The sequence below is a fragment of the Mastomys coucha genome, unplaced genomic scaffold (genome assembly GCF_008632895.1).
Source record: "Mastomys coucha isolate ucsf_1 unplaced genomic scaffold, UCSF_Mcou_1 pScaffold21, whole genome shotgun sequence".
In the NCBI taxonomy this organism is placed as follows: Eukaryota; Metazoa; Chordata; class Mammalia; order Rodentia; family Muridae; genus Mastomys; species Mastomys coucha.
The window spans coordinates 176,139,794-176,155,261 of record NW_022196904.1 but is presented as its reverse complement, the minus strand read 5'-3'; the positions used below and the strand labels follow the sequence as shown (position 1 = coordinate 176,155,261).

The 15,468-nt window shown below is 40.1% G+C and overlaps 1 protein-coding gene and 1 long non-coding RNA gene across 5 annotated transcripts in view; one reads left to right on the top strand and one right to left on the bottom strand.

The window, feature by feature from the left end:
• The window catches only part of LOC116103904, a 29,986-nt gene extending 20,897 nt beyond the window's left edge, over nt 1-9,089 (top strand). The window contains exon 3 of the long non-coding RNA XR_004123622.1: nt 8,975-9,089. This is a non-coding gene — a long non-coding RNA (uncharacterized LOC116103904). The remainder of the gene's footprint in view (nt 1-8,974) is intronic.
• The window catches only part of Slf2 (SMC5-SMC6 complex localization factor 2), a 54,907-nt gene extending 41,824 nt beyond the window's left edge, over nt 1-13,083 (bottom strand). Inside the window, exons 1-6 of one of the 4 annotated variants that reach the window (XM_031390445.1) lie at nt 12,755-13,083; nt 9,994-10,037; nt 8,810-9,546; nt 6,470-6,524; nt 1,339-2,306; nt 234-304 (exon numbers count right to left, since the gene is read on the bottom strand). In XM_031390445.1, coding sequence (XP_031246305.1) covers nt 234-304; nt 1,339-2,306; nt 6,470-6,524; nt 8,810-9,546; nt 9,994-10,037; nt 12,755-12,894 — 2,015 coding nt within the window. In that variant the 5' untranslated portion in view covers nt 12,895-13,083. Of the gene's footprint in view, nt 1-233; nt 305-822; nt 1,295-1,338; nt 2,307-6,469; nt 6,525-8,809; nt 9,547-9,993; nt 10,038-10,527; nt 10,643-12,754 lie in introns of those variants that run through there. The other 3 variants (XM_031390444.1, XM_031390446.1, XM_031390447.1) reach the window with 3 other exon arrangements.
• Nucleotides 13,084-15,468: the final 2,385 nt, after the last annotated feature.

Here is a 15,468-nt window from a genome sequence, read left to right as displayed (position 1 = left end):
TGACAAGAGAATTAGAATAGTGGTACTCCTACAAAATGCATATTAATTTCTAGTTCTTTTGAGATTTTTGGTGGCTTGGGGACTGAAGTCACAGCTTCGTACTTGCTTGGTAATCACTTTACCACTGAGCTAAATCCCCAACCCCATATACACTACTATCGCATTCTGAGGTAGTTTAAAGCCAACCCCATAGCCAAGCAGTTTGTTAAATATAAGATTATGACTTAACCAACCTCTGTGTGTCTTCCATCTCCTTTACCAGTCGCTCTAAGGTATTTGTGTAAGTTCCACTCTGAGTATATTCCTAAAACAAAATGAAAGTTTAAAAAATACTTTATAGCTTACCTTAGTAGAAGAACTGGGATATTTTAAAGTTGTTCAGAGTCCTAATGACTATTTTCTATGTCAGTAACCTGGGTCTGGATGACACCCTTCTTAAAGGAAAATTTCATCATCATGCTTTAAATCTAGTATTCTATACTGCAGGCAATTTGATCTCAGTATCCATTAGGAGAAGGGGTACTGCCTTAGAGTTTTACAAACCCTGAAAGCCTCAGGATCTGAATGTAAACACCCAAGGGCTCTGTGGTGACCCTAATCTTTGCTTCTGCATTCTATTTTAGTGAAGTCAATTTACTTCTAATTGACTTCTACTTACTTCTAATTACTACTATTAATTTTTAGGTTTTACCATGGAATATTACACCTTCCCCACCAAACTTTACAGAAATCTTAAAATTAATACAGTTTACTCCCAAGATAGAATGAAGCACTTTATAAATAAAATTGCACACCACAATTAACAACATTTCTACACTCTACCTTCATTTACAGCAGTGGTCTCCAAAGCAGGGGGTGTGCAAGGTGATCCATTGGGTGCAGGAAGAAAATAATAGAACTTCTATTTATACGGAACGTCTATAGAAACTCCAGTAGAACTTAATCTATAGTAACTTCTATGTAACTGCCACAGGAAATACTTAATTTTTCTTTTTCCTTTTATATCTGTTTTCTGTATATACTTATGTCAAAAGTACACAGTATTATAGTGGTACATGTATAGAATATATAAGTTACATATATATACTGGGGTACATGCTTAAAGTTTCCTTTTAATAAAAAAGTACATGTGATCAAAAAAGTTTGGAGACCACTGATTAACAATAATAAAATTGAAGATATGGGGAACTCAGTTACCAAACAAGAATTCACACTCATGTCAGTCTAACGGTGAGCTGTAGTAAACACTGAATTTTAAAGTAAGTTAACAATCTATCTTCTTTAATTAATCCATCGTTCCCCTATCAAGTGAAGACAAGTTATCATAGAACTTCTTACCATGTAGTCTGACGACTGGGATCTAAGCCCCTTGGAAAATGCAGGAGGCTTTCCTGAAGTTGTAGGAGTCTGACTGAAGTTCAGAGCCATTATTTCTTCCAGTGATTTTAGTGTCTCCTCTTCCTCATCACTCTCTAAGTTGTAACCTAAACTTTCTTCATCACTATCAAGATCACCCCTGAATTTCCTTTTCAGTGCACTGCTACCTGCATTGGAATTTCCTGAACTCTCTTTATCTGAAGGTGCTGCAGGGCTTGGGACACTCGGCACAACTTCCAAGGCAGCTGGGGGAGACGCTGTTGGAGGGGCGTACTCTGAATGCAAAGATCCCCCAGAATTTTTCCCTGAAGATTCATTAGAAACAGCCTTAATAGTCTTTGCTTTGTGTTCCTTGTGTTTGGAGGATTCTGTAGAATGCCCAGGATGTTCTTTTGAGGAGGAACGCTCTTTATCTTTTTTAGGAACTGGAAGAGTGCAATTTTTAACATTTAGCGGTACTCGAGAGGAAACAGCACTTGGAACGTGGGAAACTAAAGGTAGTTTTGTCTCTTTTGATGTCACAGAGCCAGCCAGTTTACTTTTCTGAAGGTTGCTAGCTCTTTTAATTGTAGATTTTTCCTGAGGTAAAGGTAAGTGGGGTTTCTGTATTTTAGTCTCTTTGGTACTTGCTGAGTGGACTTGGTCACTATTCCTGGAAGAATGGTGGCCAGAATTTGAAGGTGCCAAGTCTGCAGAAGAGCGATCTGTTTCATCATCAGGTTCCTTGGTTATATCTTCCAAGCGCAGAACACCACCAGGAGTCTTCAGTGCGATGTGTCTTATAAACTTCTCTCTCTGATGGGACGCGTCTGGGCGCTTCTCTAGGAAGGACTCTTTTGCTTTTGGTATGATAGGTTCTTTTGTGCTTTTCAGGTCTGAGTCCACAGAGTTTCTTTTTCTTTTGTCGGAGAATTTATTCTGTTTAGAGCCTAAAATTAATTTTTTTTATGTCAGTGAGAAGTATACTCTTCTGTCTGAGTCAAGCTTATTCACAGAACACTGAAGAAATGTTTAAATTCTAAGGTTAGGCTGAGATTACTCACTATTTATGTATTGAAAAAAAGAACTAAAGCTGTTATTTTACACCAACTGACAGTGATGTCCAAGAAATTTAAAGCTAATGACATATGATTATTTTTATTGCTAGTCTATTAGATTACTATCTTATCAAGGTATCACTCCCTAAAACATTAGACACTGACACTACACATTGGAATACAGGGTTCTAGAAATAAAATACTTTTACATCCATAGGTATCAGGATTTTAGATGATAAGCAAATACAGGAATAAAAAGGGCAGATAAATAACTTATTGAAGAATAAATTCATTGGGCTAGGTGGTGGTAACATGTGTCTTCAATCCAAGCACTCGGCAGAGAGGCAAGGGGATCTTTCTTAATTCAAAGCCAGCCTGGTCTACATAGAGAGTTCCAGGACAGCCAAAGCTACATAGAGTGATCCTATCTCTAAATTAATAATAAATAAATAAATTCTACTTTGCATGGTGGTGCATAACTATAATCCCAGCAGTCAGGAGGATCATGAATACAAGGCAAGTCTAGCCTGGAAGAGGGTAGGAAGGTTGGACAATACAGTCTCAAAACAACTACCACCACCACCACCTCAGCCAACCAACCAACCAAACCAAAAACCAAACCAAAACAAACAAAACAAACAAATCCAAAAAACAAAACACCCAAAACCCCAAATCAATAAGTAAATAGACTTACCCAAGCATTTCCATCTAGTGATTACCACTAATTCTTATATGTCTCTCTAGTTTTCAGTTGTGATAGGTTTATCTAACTGTCTTCACAAATATGTTCAAGTACTGACCTTCAGCACTACAGGATGAGATACCATGGACTGAGTGGTATAGTTAGTTACAAGTCAAGGAATGCTGAAGACTACAAGCAAACACCTGAATCTATAAGATGTAAAGCATGCTTCCCCTAAGTTATCAGGAGGGCCTTACCAACTCACTAATTTTAGACTTCAGCATTCTAGAACTACGTGGTAATACTTTCTGTTGTTTTAAGTTATCCTAGCTGGGGTACTTTGTTACAGATGCCTGTATTCACTAACAACGACAACCAGAAACACTTTACTAACTATATATCTTCCGGGCAGTGGTGGTGCAAGCCTTTAATCCCAGCACTTGGGAGGCAGAGGCAGGCAGAGCTCTTGACTTCAAGGCCAGCCTGTCCATAGAACAAGTTCCAGGACAGCCAGGGCTACACAGAGAAACCCTGTCTTGACACTCTACAAGCCTTCAAAATCAAACAAAAGCTATGTATTTTTTGAGTTCTAGTTTACACTAGTGTTTGAGTAGAGGCTGGAAGCTGCTGTTGGGTGTTACTCTCGATCACCCTCCACTTTATTTACTTAAGCAGGGTCTCTAGCTGAACATAGTTCTTATCAATTCACCTAGTCTAATTTGCCTACGTACCCTGCTTTTAGAGCACTTGGGTTATAGGTGAGGTGTGACACTTGCCCAGCACATATATGTGCGCTGGGATTTGAACTCTAGCCACTATGATTACACACAAAGTACTTTACCCACTAAGCCATCTCCTCAGCCTAAGTTAATTAGTCTTTAAAATTTACATTATGTTAAAAAATATTTCACTAAGTCTGTTGTGGTGGTAAATGATTGTAGTCCCAGCACTTGGGAGGCAGAGGCAGGCCAATCTCCAAATTCAAGGTCAGTTTGGTCTACATAGTGAGTTCCAGACAGCAAGACAAAAATTACTGAAAAAAAGTTATTAACCCATACTTCAATCATTCATTTAAAATTCATGAAGACTTAAGGTATATAGTAGTAGATACTTGTCTAGCCCATGCTTATGGCTCAGGAAGACAAAAAAAACCAATAATGCACATAATCTGTGTTCTCAAAATCAAATTTGTGTTTGTGTGTGCGTACACAGACTGCTTGTTTTGAGATTGGGAGGAGGGGTGAGACAGGGTCTCATGCACTCCAGGTTAGTCTGGAACTCATTATGTACCTGAGGATGACCTTGAACTCCTAATCTTCTTGCCTCAACCTACTAAGTGCTCAGCATGGTGGCATAGTCAGACATATCTCCATGAGTTTGAGGCTAGTCTTGGTCTATACAGATAAATTGCTAGGGCAGCCATGGCTATATAGTGAAACCCTGTCTCAAAACATAGACCAAAACAAAAAGCCCTCAAAATAAATAATCTTAAGGGTTACCTTTATGAAACACATAAGCTGAAAAACACAATTTTAAAAATGAAGCTAGTCAAAGTGCTGCCCCCTCCTCCCCGAGCCCAAGCCTGAGACTCCTTTTCTAAACTTTCTGAGTAGAGGAATGGCAGAATCTTCAGTTCTTTTGTACTGCTAAGACAGTTTGTCTGCTGGATATTGGTTTCACATTGCTCTGACTATAGGTGAGCACTCCGGAGTTGGGCTTTTATACACAGACACTAGAGATCTGAGCTGTGGTCCTTGTGGAGCAAGCGCTTTATCAACTAAGCCATTTCTCTAGCCCCATTATTTCTGTTTCTGAGGCAGGGTCTTGCTCTGCAGCCTAAATTACAGGCATGTACTACCATGTACAGGGGCATTTTAAATTATCACATCAATAAATGACACAAGGAACACAGAAAGTTTTTCAATATGTGTTAACTATTGCTGTGTTCATTACATCCTCCCAAATGTAGGAATAATCTGTAAAGTTCATTTCTCAAAGTTTGAGGTTATGGCAGAAAAAGCTGACATACTAGATGAATAAGATTATTTCTAGAAGCCTTTCATTTGCTCAGGAATAAAATTATGCAGTGTTAATTTTTAATATTTTAATTCTGGGTCCTTACTTTAAATATTTTATCCATGGCTGTCACCTCAAGTTGCTTCAGATCTTTCTGTGGGCAAGAGAGATTTAACATATGAATGGTGTCCCCAAACTCCTGAACAACAATAAACCAGGCTCTCCCGGGTTCACTTGCAGTGTTCAGAGTTTAATGTTCTATTTTTCGATTAAGAAAAGATACCTGGGGGCTGGAGAGATGGCTCAGCAGTTAAGAGCACTGACTGCTCTCCTGAAGGTCCTGAGTTCAAATCCCAGCAACCACATGGTGACTCACAACCATCCTAGTGAGATCCGATGTCCTCTTCTGGTGCATCTGAAGACAGCTATAGTCTACTTACATATAATAATAAATAAATCTTAAAAAAAAAAAAGATACCTTAAAGAACTGAGTTAACTGAGTTAGTTTGTGCATGCCTTTAATCCCAGCACTGGGGAGACAAGCACAGGCAGATGTATTTTGTTGAGATTGAGGCCACCTGGGCTACACAGGGTTCCAAGACAGCCAGATCTATAGAGACCCTGTCTCAAGAAGAAAAAAAAAAAAATTCCTGAGCTAACAGCTATTTGTGATTAAAGTATCAATTAAATCTTATAGATGTCTCGGAGATGTAATATTTAAAAAGCACCTTTGTATTTGGAATATTTGGATCTTGTTTTAACTTAATACAAAGCATTTAACAGTACACCAAGAAAACAAGATTACACTCATCTGTTCTAGGACAATGTCCACTGTAGCCCAAGCAAGCCCCAAACGTGCAATCAATCCTCTTCCCTCAGCTTACTGAGTGCTAGGATCGCAGATTTGTGCCATCATGCTTAACATCAAGACTACGTTTCTTGATGTAGACAAAGATTCAGAAGTGAAACATTCCATATCAGTATAAAAATACACTGTTAAAACACACTTTTGAGAACTCCTGAAGAAGGCAGAGAGAGGTCAAGAAAACAGATCATGCAGAATAAATTCAAGCATTTATTTTTTGAGGTCAGGTATTATTCTATGTAGTTCAGGCTGACGTCAATCTCTAGAGCCTCCTGTCTCGGCTTCTCCAGTACTTGAGATTACAGATGTGTGTCACCATACCTAGATCTGAATAGTATTCTTTGGGGATGTAATTTTATCAAATTCTTAACCATTTGAGACATTTAATTCTAGGAAGGGAACTGAATATTTGAACAAATTTATTTTTAAAAACTGGTATGAAAAAGATACAAACTCAGTAGAAATTCTATGCTTAGGTCTGATGCTACCTACCTGAAAGTTCCCACGAGTCTGAAGATGATCTTTTTCTTGAGAGATGTCCATTTTCCTATGAGGAAAAGGAGAAGAAAATTAGGAATTTTGAGAAGTAAAGAATATGAACTTACACCTGAACTGACTTCTAGACAAATAAAGCAAGCACTTACACTCAGAGGTAGCTAAAAAAAAAAGGGGGGGGTGGGGGAGGAGCGCTGGTGAGATGACTCAGTGGGTAAGAGCACCGACTGCTTTTCCAAAGGTCGTGAGTTCAAATCCCAGCAACCACATGGTGGCTCACATTGTGATGGGATCTGATGCTCTCTTCTGGTGTGTCTGAAGACAGCTACAGTGTACTCATTTATAACAATAATAAATAAATCTAAAAAAATAAAAAAATAAAAAAAGCTGGGCAATGGCGCATGCCTTTAATCCCAGTGCTTGGGAAGCAGAGGCAGGCGGATTTCTGAGTTCGAAGCCAGCCTGGTCTACAGAGTGAGTTCCAGGACAGCCAGGGCTACACAGAGAAACCCTGTCTCGAAAAACAAACAAACAAATCAATCACAAAAATTAAGTCCTTGTTTTATAAAGCTAACAGTGATTTTTAAGTCAAAAATTAATACAATAGGTCTAGAGAGATGGCTCAGTGGTTAAAAGCACTCTTCTAGAGGTCCTGAGTTCAATTCCCAGCAACCACATGGTGGCTCACATTGTGATGGGATCTGATGCCCTCTTCTGGTGTGTCTGAAGACAGTGACAGTGTACTCACATAAAATAAATAAATTTAAAAAAAATTAATACAATAGAAGACTATTGCTATATGGACCAAATATTACATCTATTATCAGCAACCTCAGAAGGTACAATTTTATTACAAACAGGCTTCTAGATTCATAAACACCTTCTAGTAATATACAATGCTGGGATTTCCTTTTTCTTATAACTAGAACATTATAGTTTCCTTTTTGTTTACGTGATTTGAAATTTTCCTAGTAACTTAGTCAACACAGCACTTGTCTGCAGTGTGGGGACTGGACCCAGCTTCTCACATGGTTGGCGAATGCTCAGCTAGGTGCATTCCCAGTTTTGAGCTCTTTGTTTTTGAGACAGTATTAGGCCATGTAGGCCAGGATAGTCTTTAACTCATAATGCTTTACCTTGGCCTCTCAAGTGCTAGAATTTTAAGTATGTACTTTTTTATACCTGACCTTATTCTTTATGTAGATATAATTTGAAATTAATAACTTTGACGTTCTAGGGAAGAAAAGTTTTAATGTTAATCTGATTCTGAATTCTCAAAAGAAAAGTATGATAGGACTAAAAAACATATGGAGTTTTCTAAGTCCTCAGGTATGTTTCTAAGACCCATACCTAAACAATTATCTAGGATTTCTATATGAGGCTGGAGAAATAGTTCATCGGTTAAGAGTTAACTGTGCTCTTGTAGAATTTGAGATTGATTCTTAGCTCACAACCACCTGTAACCCCAGCTCCAGGGGAGCGGGTGGGAGCAGGTGGCTTCTTCTGCCCTCCACATATAGGTTCAAATAAAGTAAATAAACGGATGATTTACATATAACCTGAAACAGTGGTTCTCGAACTTTTAGAGGGCACTTATCTGGAGGCTTTTTAACTGAAGATTGCTGCACTGACTCCACTGTTTCTTACAGGGACAGAGAGTGCATTTCAGACAAATTCCAAGGGCCACTGCTGCTACTGCTCTGAGGACATTTTGAGAAGCTCTAAGCTGTTTCCTGTTCTTTTATATCTGCCATTCCTTAAGTACCTCCTTTTGGACAATCTTTAAAAAATTACAATACTTGCCTGAAAGAATGTTTGTAGGACTGGAGGGATAGATAGCTCAGAGGACCTAGGTTCAATTCCCAGCACCCACATGGCATTCACAACTGTCTGTAATTCCAGTTCCAGGGGATCTGACACCCTCACACAGACAGACATGCAGGCAAAACACCAATGCACATAAAAAATAAAGAGGAATCATTAAAAAAAAATTGTTAAAAAAGAAAGATCTTTGCTCCAGGTCTGTAAAAATTAGGGTAAAGGCTGAATTAAACTGGGCAATAGTGATGCAAGGCTTTAATCTCAGCACTCGGGAGCAGAGGCAGGTGCAGCTCTGAGAATTTAAGGCTAGCCTGGTCTGTGAAGGGAGATCCAGGAAAACAAGGGCTACACAGAGAAACCCTATCTCAAAAAAACCAAAATAAAAAATGAAGCCAGCATCAGCCCAAGTTGTGCACCTGTATTTCCTTAAATGCTATGGATCAGTATGTATCATTAGACTTAGGTCTAAGCGTGGCCCAAAAGTAACAAGGCTGCCTCGGGAAGTCCTGTACGTACCCGGTCGGAGAGGCTACTCTTCCCAGCCGCAGCCTCACTGTGCTTGCTGTGCTCTTGCCTTGGCTTACATTTTTTCCCTACGCCAGAGGACTTTAAGGAAAGATTGCTTGTTTCTGAGAAAGAATTTTCCGAATTGACTCTCTGCTCCATTTGCTCCTTCCTCAGCCTCTTCTGTTCCCGCTCGCGGCAGTACGACGCTAACGACAACTGGAACCTAGCCCCCAGTGGGCTCTCTCCGGGATGCTGCCTGGAGAGGCTGCTTCTACTACCAACACTCCTGGAGCTGTTCTTGAAGATGTCGCCTTCTGTGGCTGGGGCCTGTTTTCTGGAGTCTTCACTGTTCTTGCCTTGATCTCTGTCATGCTTCTCCCTGTTACTTTCATGAATGAACAGTGACTTCCTTCTCTCAGGAGACCGGTGTTTTTTCTTCTGTGCCTTCATCTCTTTGGGCAACCGATAAGAGGAAGCCGCATAGATGCCTGTTCCTCTGCGTAAATATTTGGTGCTTAGAGATATACAAGGCCGCCGTGATTCATGGACACCACGATCTTTGTGGTGCTCTTTCCCACCTTTCATCAAAGCTTCTAAAATAGGACTTTCTTCTGATGACATTCTCTTGGGTTTAGGTTTTTTTGGTGAAGATAATTTCCTTTCAAATTGCTCTGTCCCAGTGATGGATAATCCATTTCCTCTATATTTGATGTTTGATTTTTGAGGAGAATCCAACATATGTTTGTCTAAAACAGCCACAATTAAAACATATAAATCACACATTATTAAAAAGAAACTGATGTGTCTATTAATATTTATACTATTAACTTTTAACTGTACTGAAGCTACTAAAAAATTCAAGCCAATCAATATGTGGTGATAAAATATATTCTGGGGGGAAGAAAGAAAAATTAAGAAATAGGTTTATCTTTTATGAAGTTTCATGAATCCCCTTCTCCTATATCAACTAAGCTCCCTATGGCTTTATTTGTGAGCTACTTTACTAGAGAATACAAATAATATAAGCACTATACTCTGGAATATTTTTTAATGTTAAGAATGTAGAAGAGATGGTTTACTGTTTAACACATTTTCATTATAACAAACATTTTTAAATTCTGAACAGTATAATCAAAAGTTTGGAGGCTCTTCATCTCTAAAACAACCCATCAAAAATACATTAACACGCATACCTTGTTTTGAAGCTGGTTTGAAGAAATCTATGATTGATTGCTTCCTGAAAATAAAAGCACAACTAATATGACATCACAAAACCAAGTATTAAAACCTCAATATTTTAGATTAATTAGTGAATATTAGATTTATATAATATGGGCTGAATTCCACTTTCTGATTTAACTAATCAAGTCCTGAAAATGTCAATCATAGTTTGCTAAACCACAAGAAAATTAAAAACATATAACCATTTTTTGCTGTCTATAAACACAATTGAGTCTTAAACAGAAACCTGATAAATAATAGAGATCATAGATCTGTCTGTCTAACAAAGACTTGCAGCAGGAGTAGAATAGCAGATGGGAGAATGAAGGGTTGATCTGAAAAGGAACGTGCAAGGCAAAAGCAGAAAGGATCATTCATGACTCTTACACAAATCTCTTTATGTTTTATAAGATCCTAAACTAATAGCAAAAACTAGAATGAGCAACAACTTCTGTTTCAACTTTTTTTTCTAAGATTTAAGATTAGCCAGGAGCAGTAGCACACACCTTTTAATTCCAGCACTCAGGAGAAAAGGCAGATGTATTTATGTGAATTGGAGACCAGCCTGGTCTATGGAGTGAATTCTAGGCCTGGTAAGGGCTACACAATGAGACTCTGTCTTGAAAAACAAATCAAAACAAACAAATCCTATAAAACAAGCAAAGATTCAAGGGCTGAAGAGATGGCTCAGAGGTTAAGAACACTGGCTGCTCTGCAAAGAAGCCAGGGTTCCCAGCACCCACATGGCTATGCACAAATGACTAACTCCAGTTCCAGGGCTGATGTGATGCCACCTTCTGGTCTCCTCACACCAGGCACACACATGGTGCAGACAGACATTCAGCCAAAAACACTCATCCACATAAAATAAAAGTAAAATACTTAAAACAAAAAACAAAAAACCTTAGGATATTTTACAAAAGCAGCATACTACCTAAGTAAGATAAAAAGTGAATTGGACAGTTAACAAGTAAAACAAAATCCAAACCAAACAGCTTTAATAATGTGTATGGGTTACCGCACCCTACCATGGGCATACAATTATTACCAGAACCTATACTCTGATCTGTTCATGAATGTTGAGATGTTACATGTAGAAATAAATTGAGTAAATAATTTTTTCCTGAAATGTCTCCATTTTGTTGAAAGAGAGCGCACAAGCAGTGTCTCTAAACATTCCCCCACTGAGCCAGTACTCAGTGGCAGCCTGAGCAACCCAAACCCTTCTCTAGTGTACATTTTACTGGTCACCCTGGAAGAGCAGTGAGCACCTTTACTGGTTGACCCAGACTCCATGGTATGTTGAGAGAACCTAAATGATGATGAGAAATATGAGTGACAGGCTATGGAAGAAAACATGCATTTGTTTACAGGAAGTAAATTACATTAGGTAAATTAACTCCACCACTGAGTAAGGAAGAAATGCTCGCCTGCAAAGAGAAGACAAATGATGTCTCTACTACTGGTAGTGGAGAGGTACAAAAGAACTCAGAAGCAGCAAATTAAAACCAAGATATAGTTGTATCTTTTTACTAAATATTAACACCATATCCTTCCCTACAGTATTAAGCCTAATACTACACTCTTCAATACATCCAAAAGGAAAAAATTACTTTGCGCAAACCATGAAACTATAAATGAACTCTGTAGAGGTAAACATAATTGTTTCCTAATCTCAAGCACACAGAAATATCCATTACTTAAATATAACTGGTTCAAAAAATTATGACAGCTTCACAAACCTTTATCTGAAAGTGCTGAGACCAAACGTGCTACAATTCTCAATTTATTGGATTTTGGAGAAGAAATAACTTGAATGTATTATGTACAACCCCCAGCAGGATCTGGTACTGCAACCTGTAGCCAAAATACTAGTATTTCTCCAGCAAAGCTTATCAACACTCACACTCAGTACCACGCACAACCTTATATTAGCTCTGGTCAACACGGCTTGGCTACCAAGTAAGCTGTGGTAGAAAACGTAATGAAAATATTTGCTTTTCACAGCTTCCTGGCTTTCAGAATTAAGATAAAGGATTGTGAGGCTGTGCTACAATATTAAAGCATAAACGTAAAAGTCTGTTACCACTTCTTAAAATTAAAAAAAAAAAAAGACAGTACCAAGTTCGTAGATAATTTGAATATGTTTTATTATCAGAGGAAGTCATTTGATGAAATTCTCCATCATTACATAGCTCCCAGAAAATTTTTACCATATAAAAAAAAGAAAGAAAAAGAAAACAGGAAAAGAAAGGTCTGTTGGCAAGGGAGAAAGTCACTCAAAGAGAAAACAGGCGCATTCCAAAAATGTTTTTAGTATGAATGGTCGTGTACACTGTACTATTAAGTAATTCGTGGGTTTTCCTTATCACATCTTACATAATTAAACTCAAGAAACCACCAGGATCAGAACGATCTAAATAGAGGCTTCGAGAAGGTAGGGCCCCAGGGCAAGCACTCGAGAAGGAGAAAAACAACCTTCTACCTAAAGCAGGCTCTCCGCAGCCATCTAGGCAGGTGGTCACTAGACCAAAAGCAACACCCCAACTACAGAAAAGGAGACTTCAACTCCCAGAAGCCCCCGCGCGGAGGCGGGGCGAGGGCTTGCAGGCCCCAGAACATCAAGGCCTGAGCTCGCTGAGGATGGCGGGAACTGAAGAGCAGCCGTCCGCAGTCCTCCCTTCTACCCGTGCCCCCGCGACCCGGCCCCTTCTCAAGCCCTCTGCACGGTACCTGTCCCCAGGACTCTCTGTTCTTTTTCCCGCTGCAGCAGGGGCGGTACTACCGGGTCTCAGATGGCAGCGCGGGGGCGACGACCCCGGGGCTGGGGATGAGGGGAAACCTGGCCTAGCGGGCATGCAGCGCCTTGTCATGTCGGCGCCGCTGGCGACGGCGGCATGAGCTGTGGCTGGAGAAGCTGGGTGCGTGGTTGCCGTCTTGCTGCTGGGACTCGGGGAGGCTGTCGGTGCAGAGGTGGGCGGCACCCCCTACTCTCTTCATGGCGGTTCTCTCTTCGGAAGTGACTCCGGTGTGAGCGGGAAGGAACCTGAGGACCATCAGGGGGCGGGCCTTACTGGAGGCGCTGCGTCTCGATTGGCTGACCTGGGGGCCACTCTGACGGTAGCGCAATAGAAAGCCTCGGCCTGCCAGGAGAGGGCGGGTTTTTGGAAAGGGGGAGGGGAGAATGAAAACTGCCCTCCCCAGGCCCGTCACGTGCGCCTGGGGCGCGCGCCTTCTCGTCGGGGCCGCGGCGGCCTTGGCTGGTGCGTGGGAGTGAGAAAGAAGAGGCTGTGGCGGGTGCTACGACAGCTGGCGACACCCGCCCGATCGAGGGCTAGGGGTGAGGTTTGCAGAAGTAAACCCGAGCCTGCAGCTGTCTGCAGTGAAGATGGCCAACATTTGTGACGATGGTGCTACAGAAGTACACAGCTGCGCTAATATTTCATAGTCACCTTAGCATCTTAGGCCAAAATGCCATAATGCTGTCACCATTTCCTCTCTGTTCCTTCTCTTACAACGTGATTTGACCGTTCTGTGAGGGATCTTCTATACTGTAATAGAGTTGTTCCGTCTTTTGGTTTTTTGTTTTTTGTTTTTTAAGGGAGGGGGTGGGGGTAGCACTCAGTCATTGAATTAGACATTTTTATTCTGTAAAAGCATTTTGTCTTTAATGGGTTTCCCATGAAGTCCCTGCAAATAGACTTCTTTTCCATATCTGTAAAGGACTTGTGCTTTGAAGACTGTTAGGTTGGGTTTCTTTAAGTTTTTATTTATGTATATGAGTGCTCAATTTGCATGTATACCTGCATGACAATAGACCATTGGATCCCATTATATATGGTTGTGAGCCACCAAGGGGTTGGTGGGAATTGAACTTAGACCTCTGGAAGAGTAACTAGTGCTCCTAACTACTGAGCTATCTCTCCAGCCTTAGGCTGGGTTTTTTTGCAGACTGAGAAACTGGTCAGAGTAATTTAAATAAAACCTCACTTCCCATGTGTATAGAATGGGTATAATTACTCACTTCTCTGGGTAATTTTTTTTTTTTTTTTAAGACAGGGTTTCTCTGTATAACCCTGGCTGTCCTGGAACTCACTCTGTAGAGCAGACTGGCCTTGAACTGAGAAACCCACCTGCCTCTGCCTCCCAAGTGCGCCATCACTGACCAGCTTCTTTGGGTAATTTTGAGTAATAAAACCCAGCAATGTAAACAGGTTTGAATTCTCTCATGTAATTGGTACAAATACATGATTCTCTTTCTTTTGGTCTTCAGATTTCCTGCAGTTGTTTCCAGGCCAGTTGTTTTAGGGAAGGCTTGTAATCCTAGCACTTGGGAGACTGAGGTGGAAGGTCAAGAGATGGAGGCTGTGGCTGTGTTGATAGTTTAGGGCATAAAGGAACTTGCTTTCATGGCCCAGGACCACATGGCAGAAGGAGAGAACTGGTTCAATTCAGTGAGTTATCCTATGACTCTTAACTGCCTATACACACATGAATGTAATAAAAGACGTAGTTTTTTAAAGAGAAAGAAATAGATATTGAGTCCAGCCTTGACTATGGAGCAAGATCTTGTCTCAAAGGAACTAAATAAAATCTCCCCCCCTCCCAAATCCTATCAATCTCAAAAATGTCCAGGTTCTAACTGAGAGGAATGTTCCCTCAGTTGGATAGAGCAAATTCCTAAATGACACACACACAAAAATAAATTGAACAGGTCTTTCAAATTTATTGTACTGAGATTGAATTGCTTCTGTTGCTAAGCATACTAGACTGACCTGAAATTCACCTCTTTTCTCTTCCCCATATCCCTCAAGAGGAAGAATTAATGAGAATACAGTGAGCAGTAGGCTGGCAGGTAGGAGGTACAGGGTAAACACAGGTCTCTCCAGAAGTGCAGCTCTGCACTAGGCAGTAACAACGTAAGAAAAGAAACACCCAAATCCAGGGCATCTTGTAACTGAGAAGTTACTACACTACTTCTGGGTATTATTCCTTACATTTAAAAAGAACATAATAAGTGCCAGAAATATGTTGAATAATGACATATGTGTGTTTAAGCCTTTTAATGTGGCTTATTTCCTATCCCTTCGTTGATTTAGTACTTTGTGTTGGATATCTCTTTACTAGGAACTCCCAAACAGTCCTAGCCACAAAACTTCTAGTCTGATTTGTTCCATTCCATGCTCAGTGCATAAAGAGAATAAATAAATAAAGCATAAAAACGTGTTCTGTATGGTCGATTCGTCACTCTCCTTGGATTATAGTATGCGAGTCCCCACCTCCCCAGTATCGCTTTTAGGTCTCTGTTCCTGCTGCCAAACAATAGTTTTCGAATTTTCTTAATCTGATCAGTAGATTATGGAGTTAAGTGAGGCAAGAAATCCCTTGATCAATAAACGGAGATGGAGTCATAATGAAAGCACAATTTTAAAAATCTCTTCTTAACT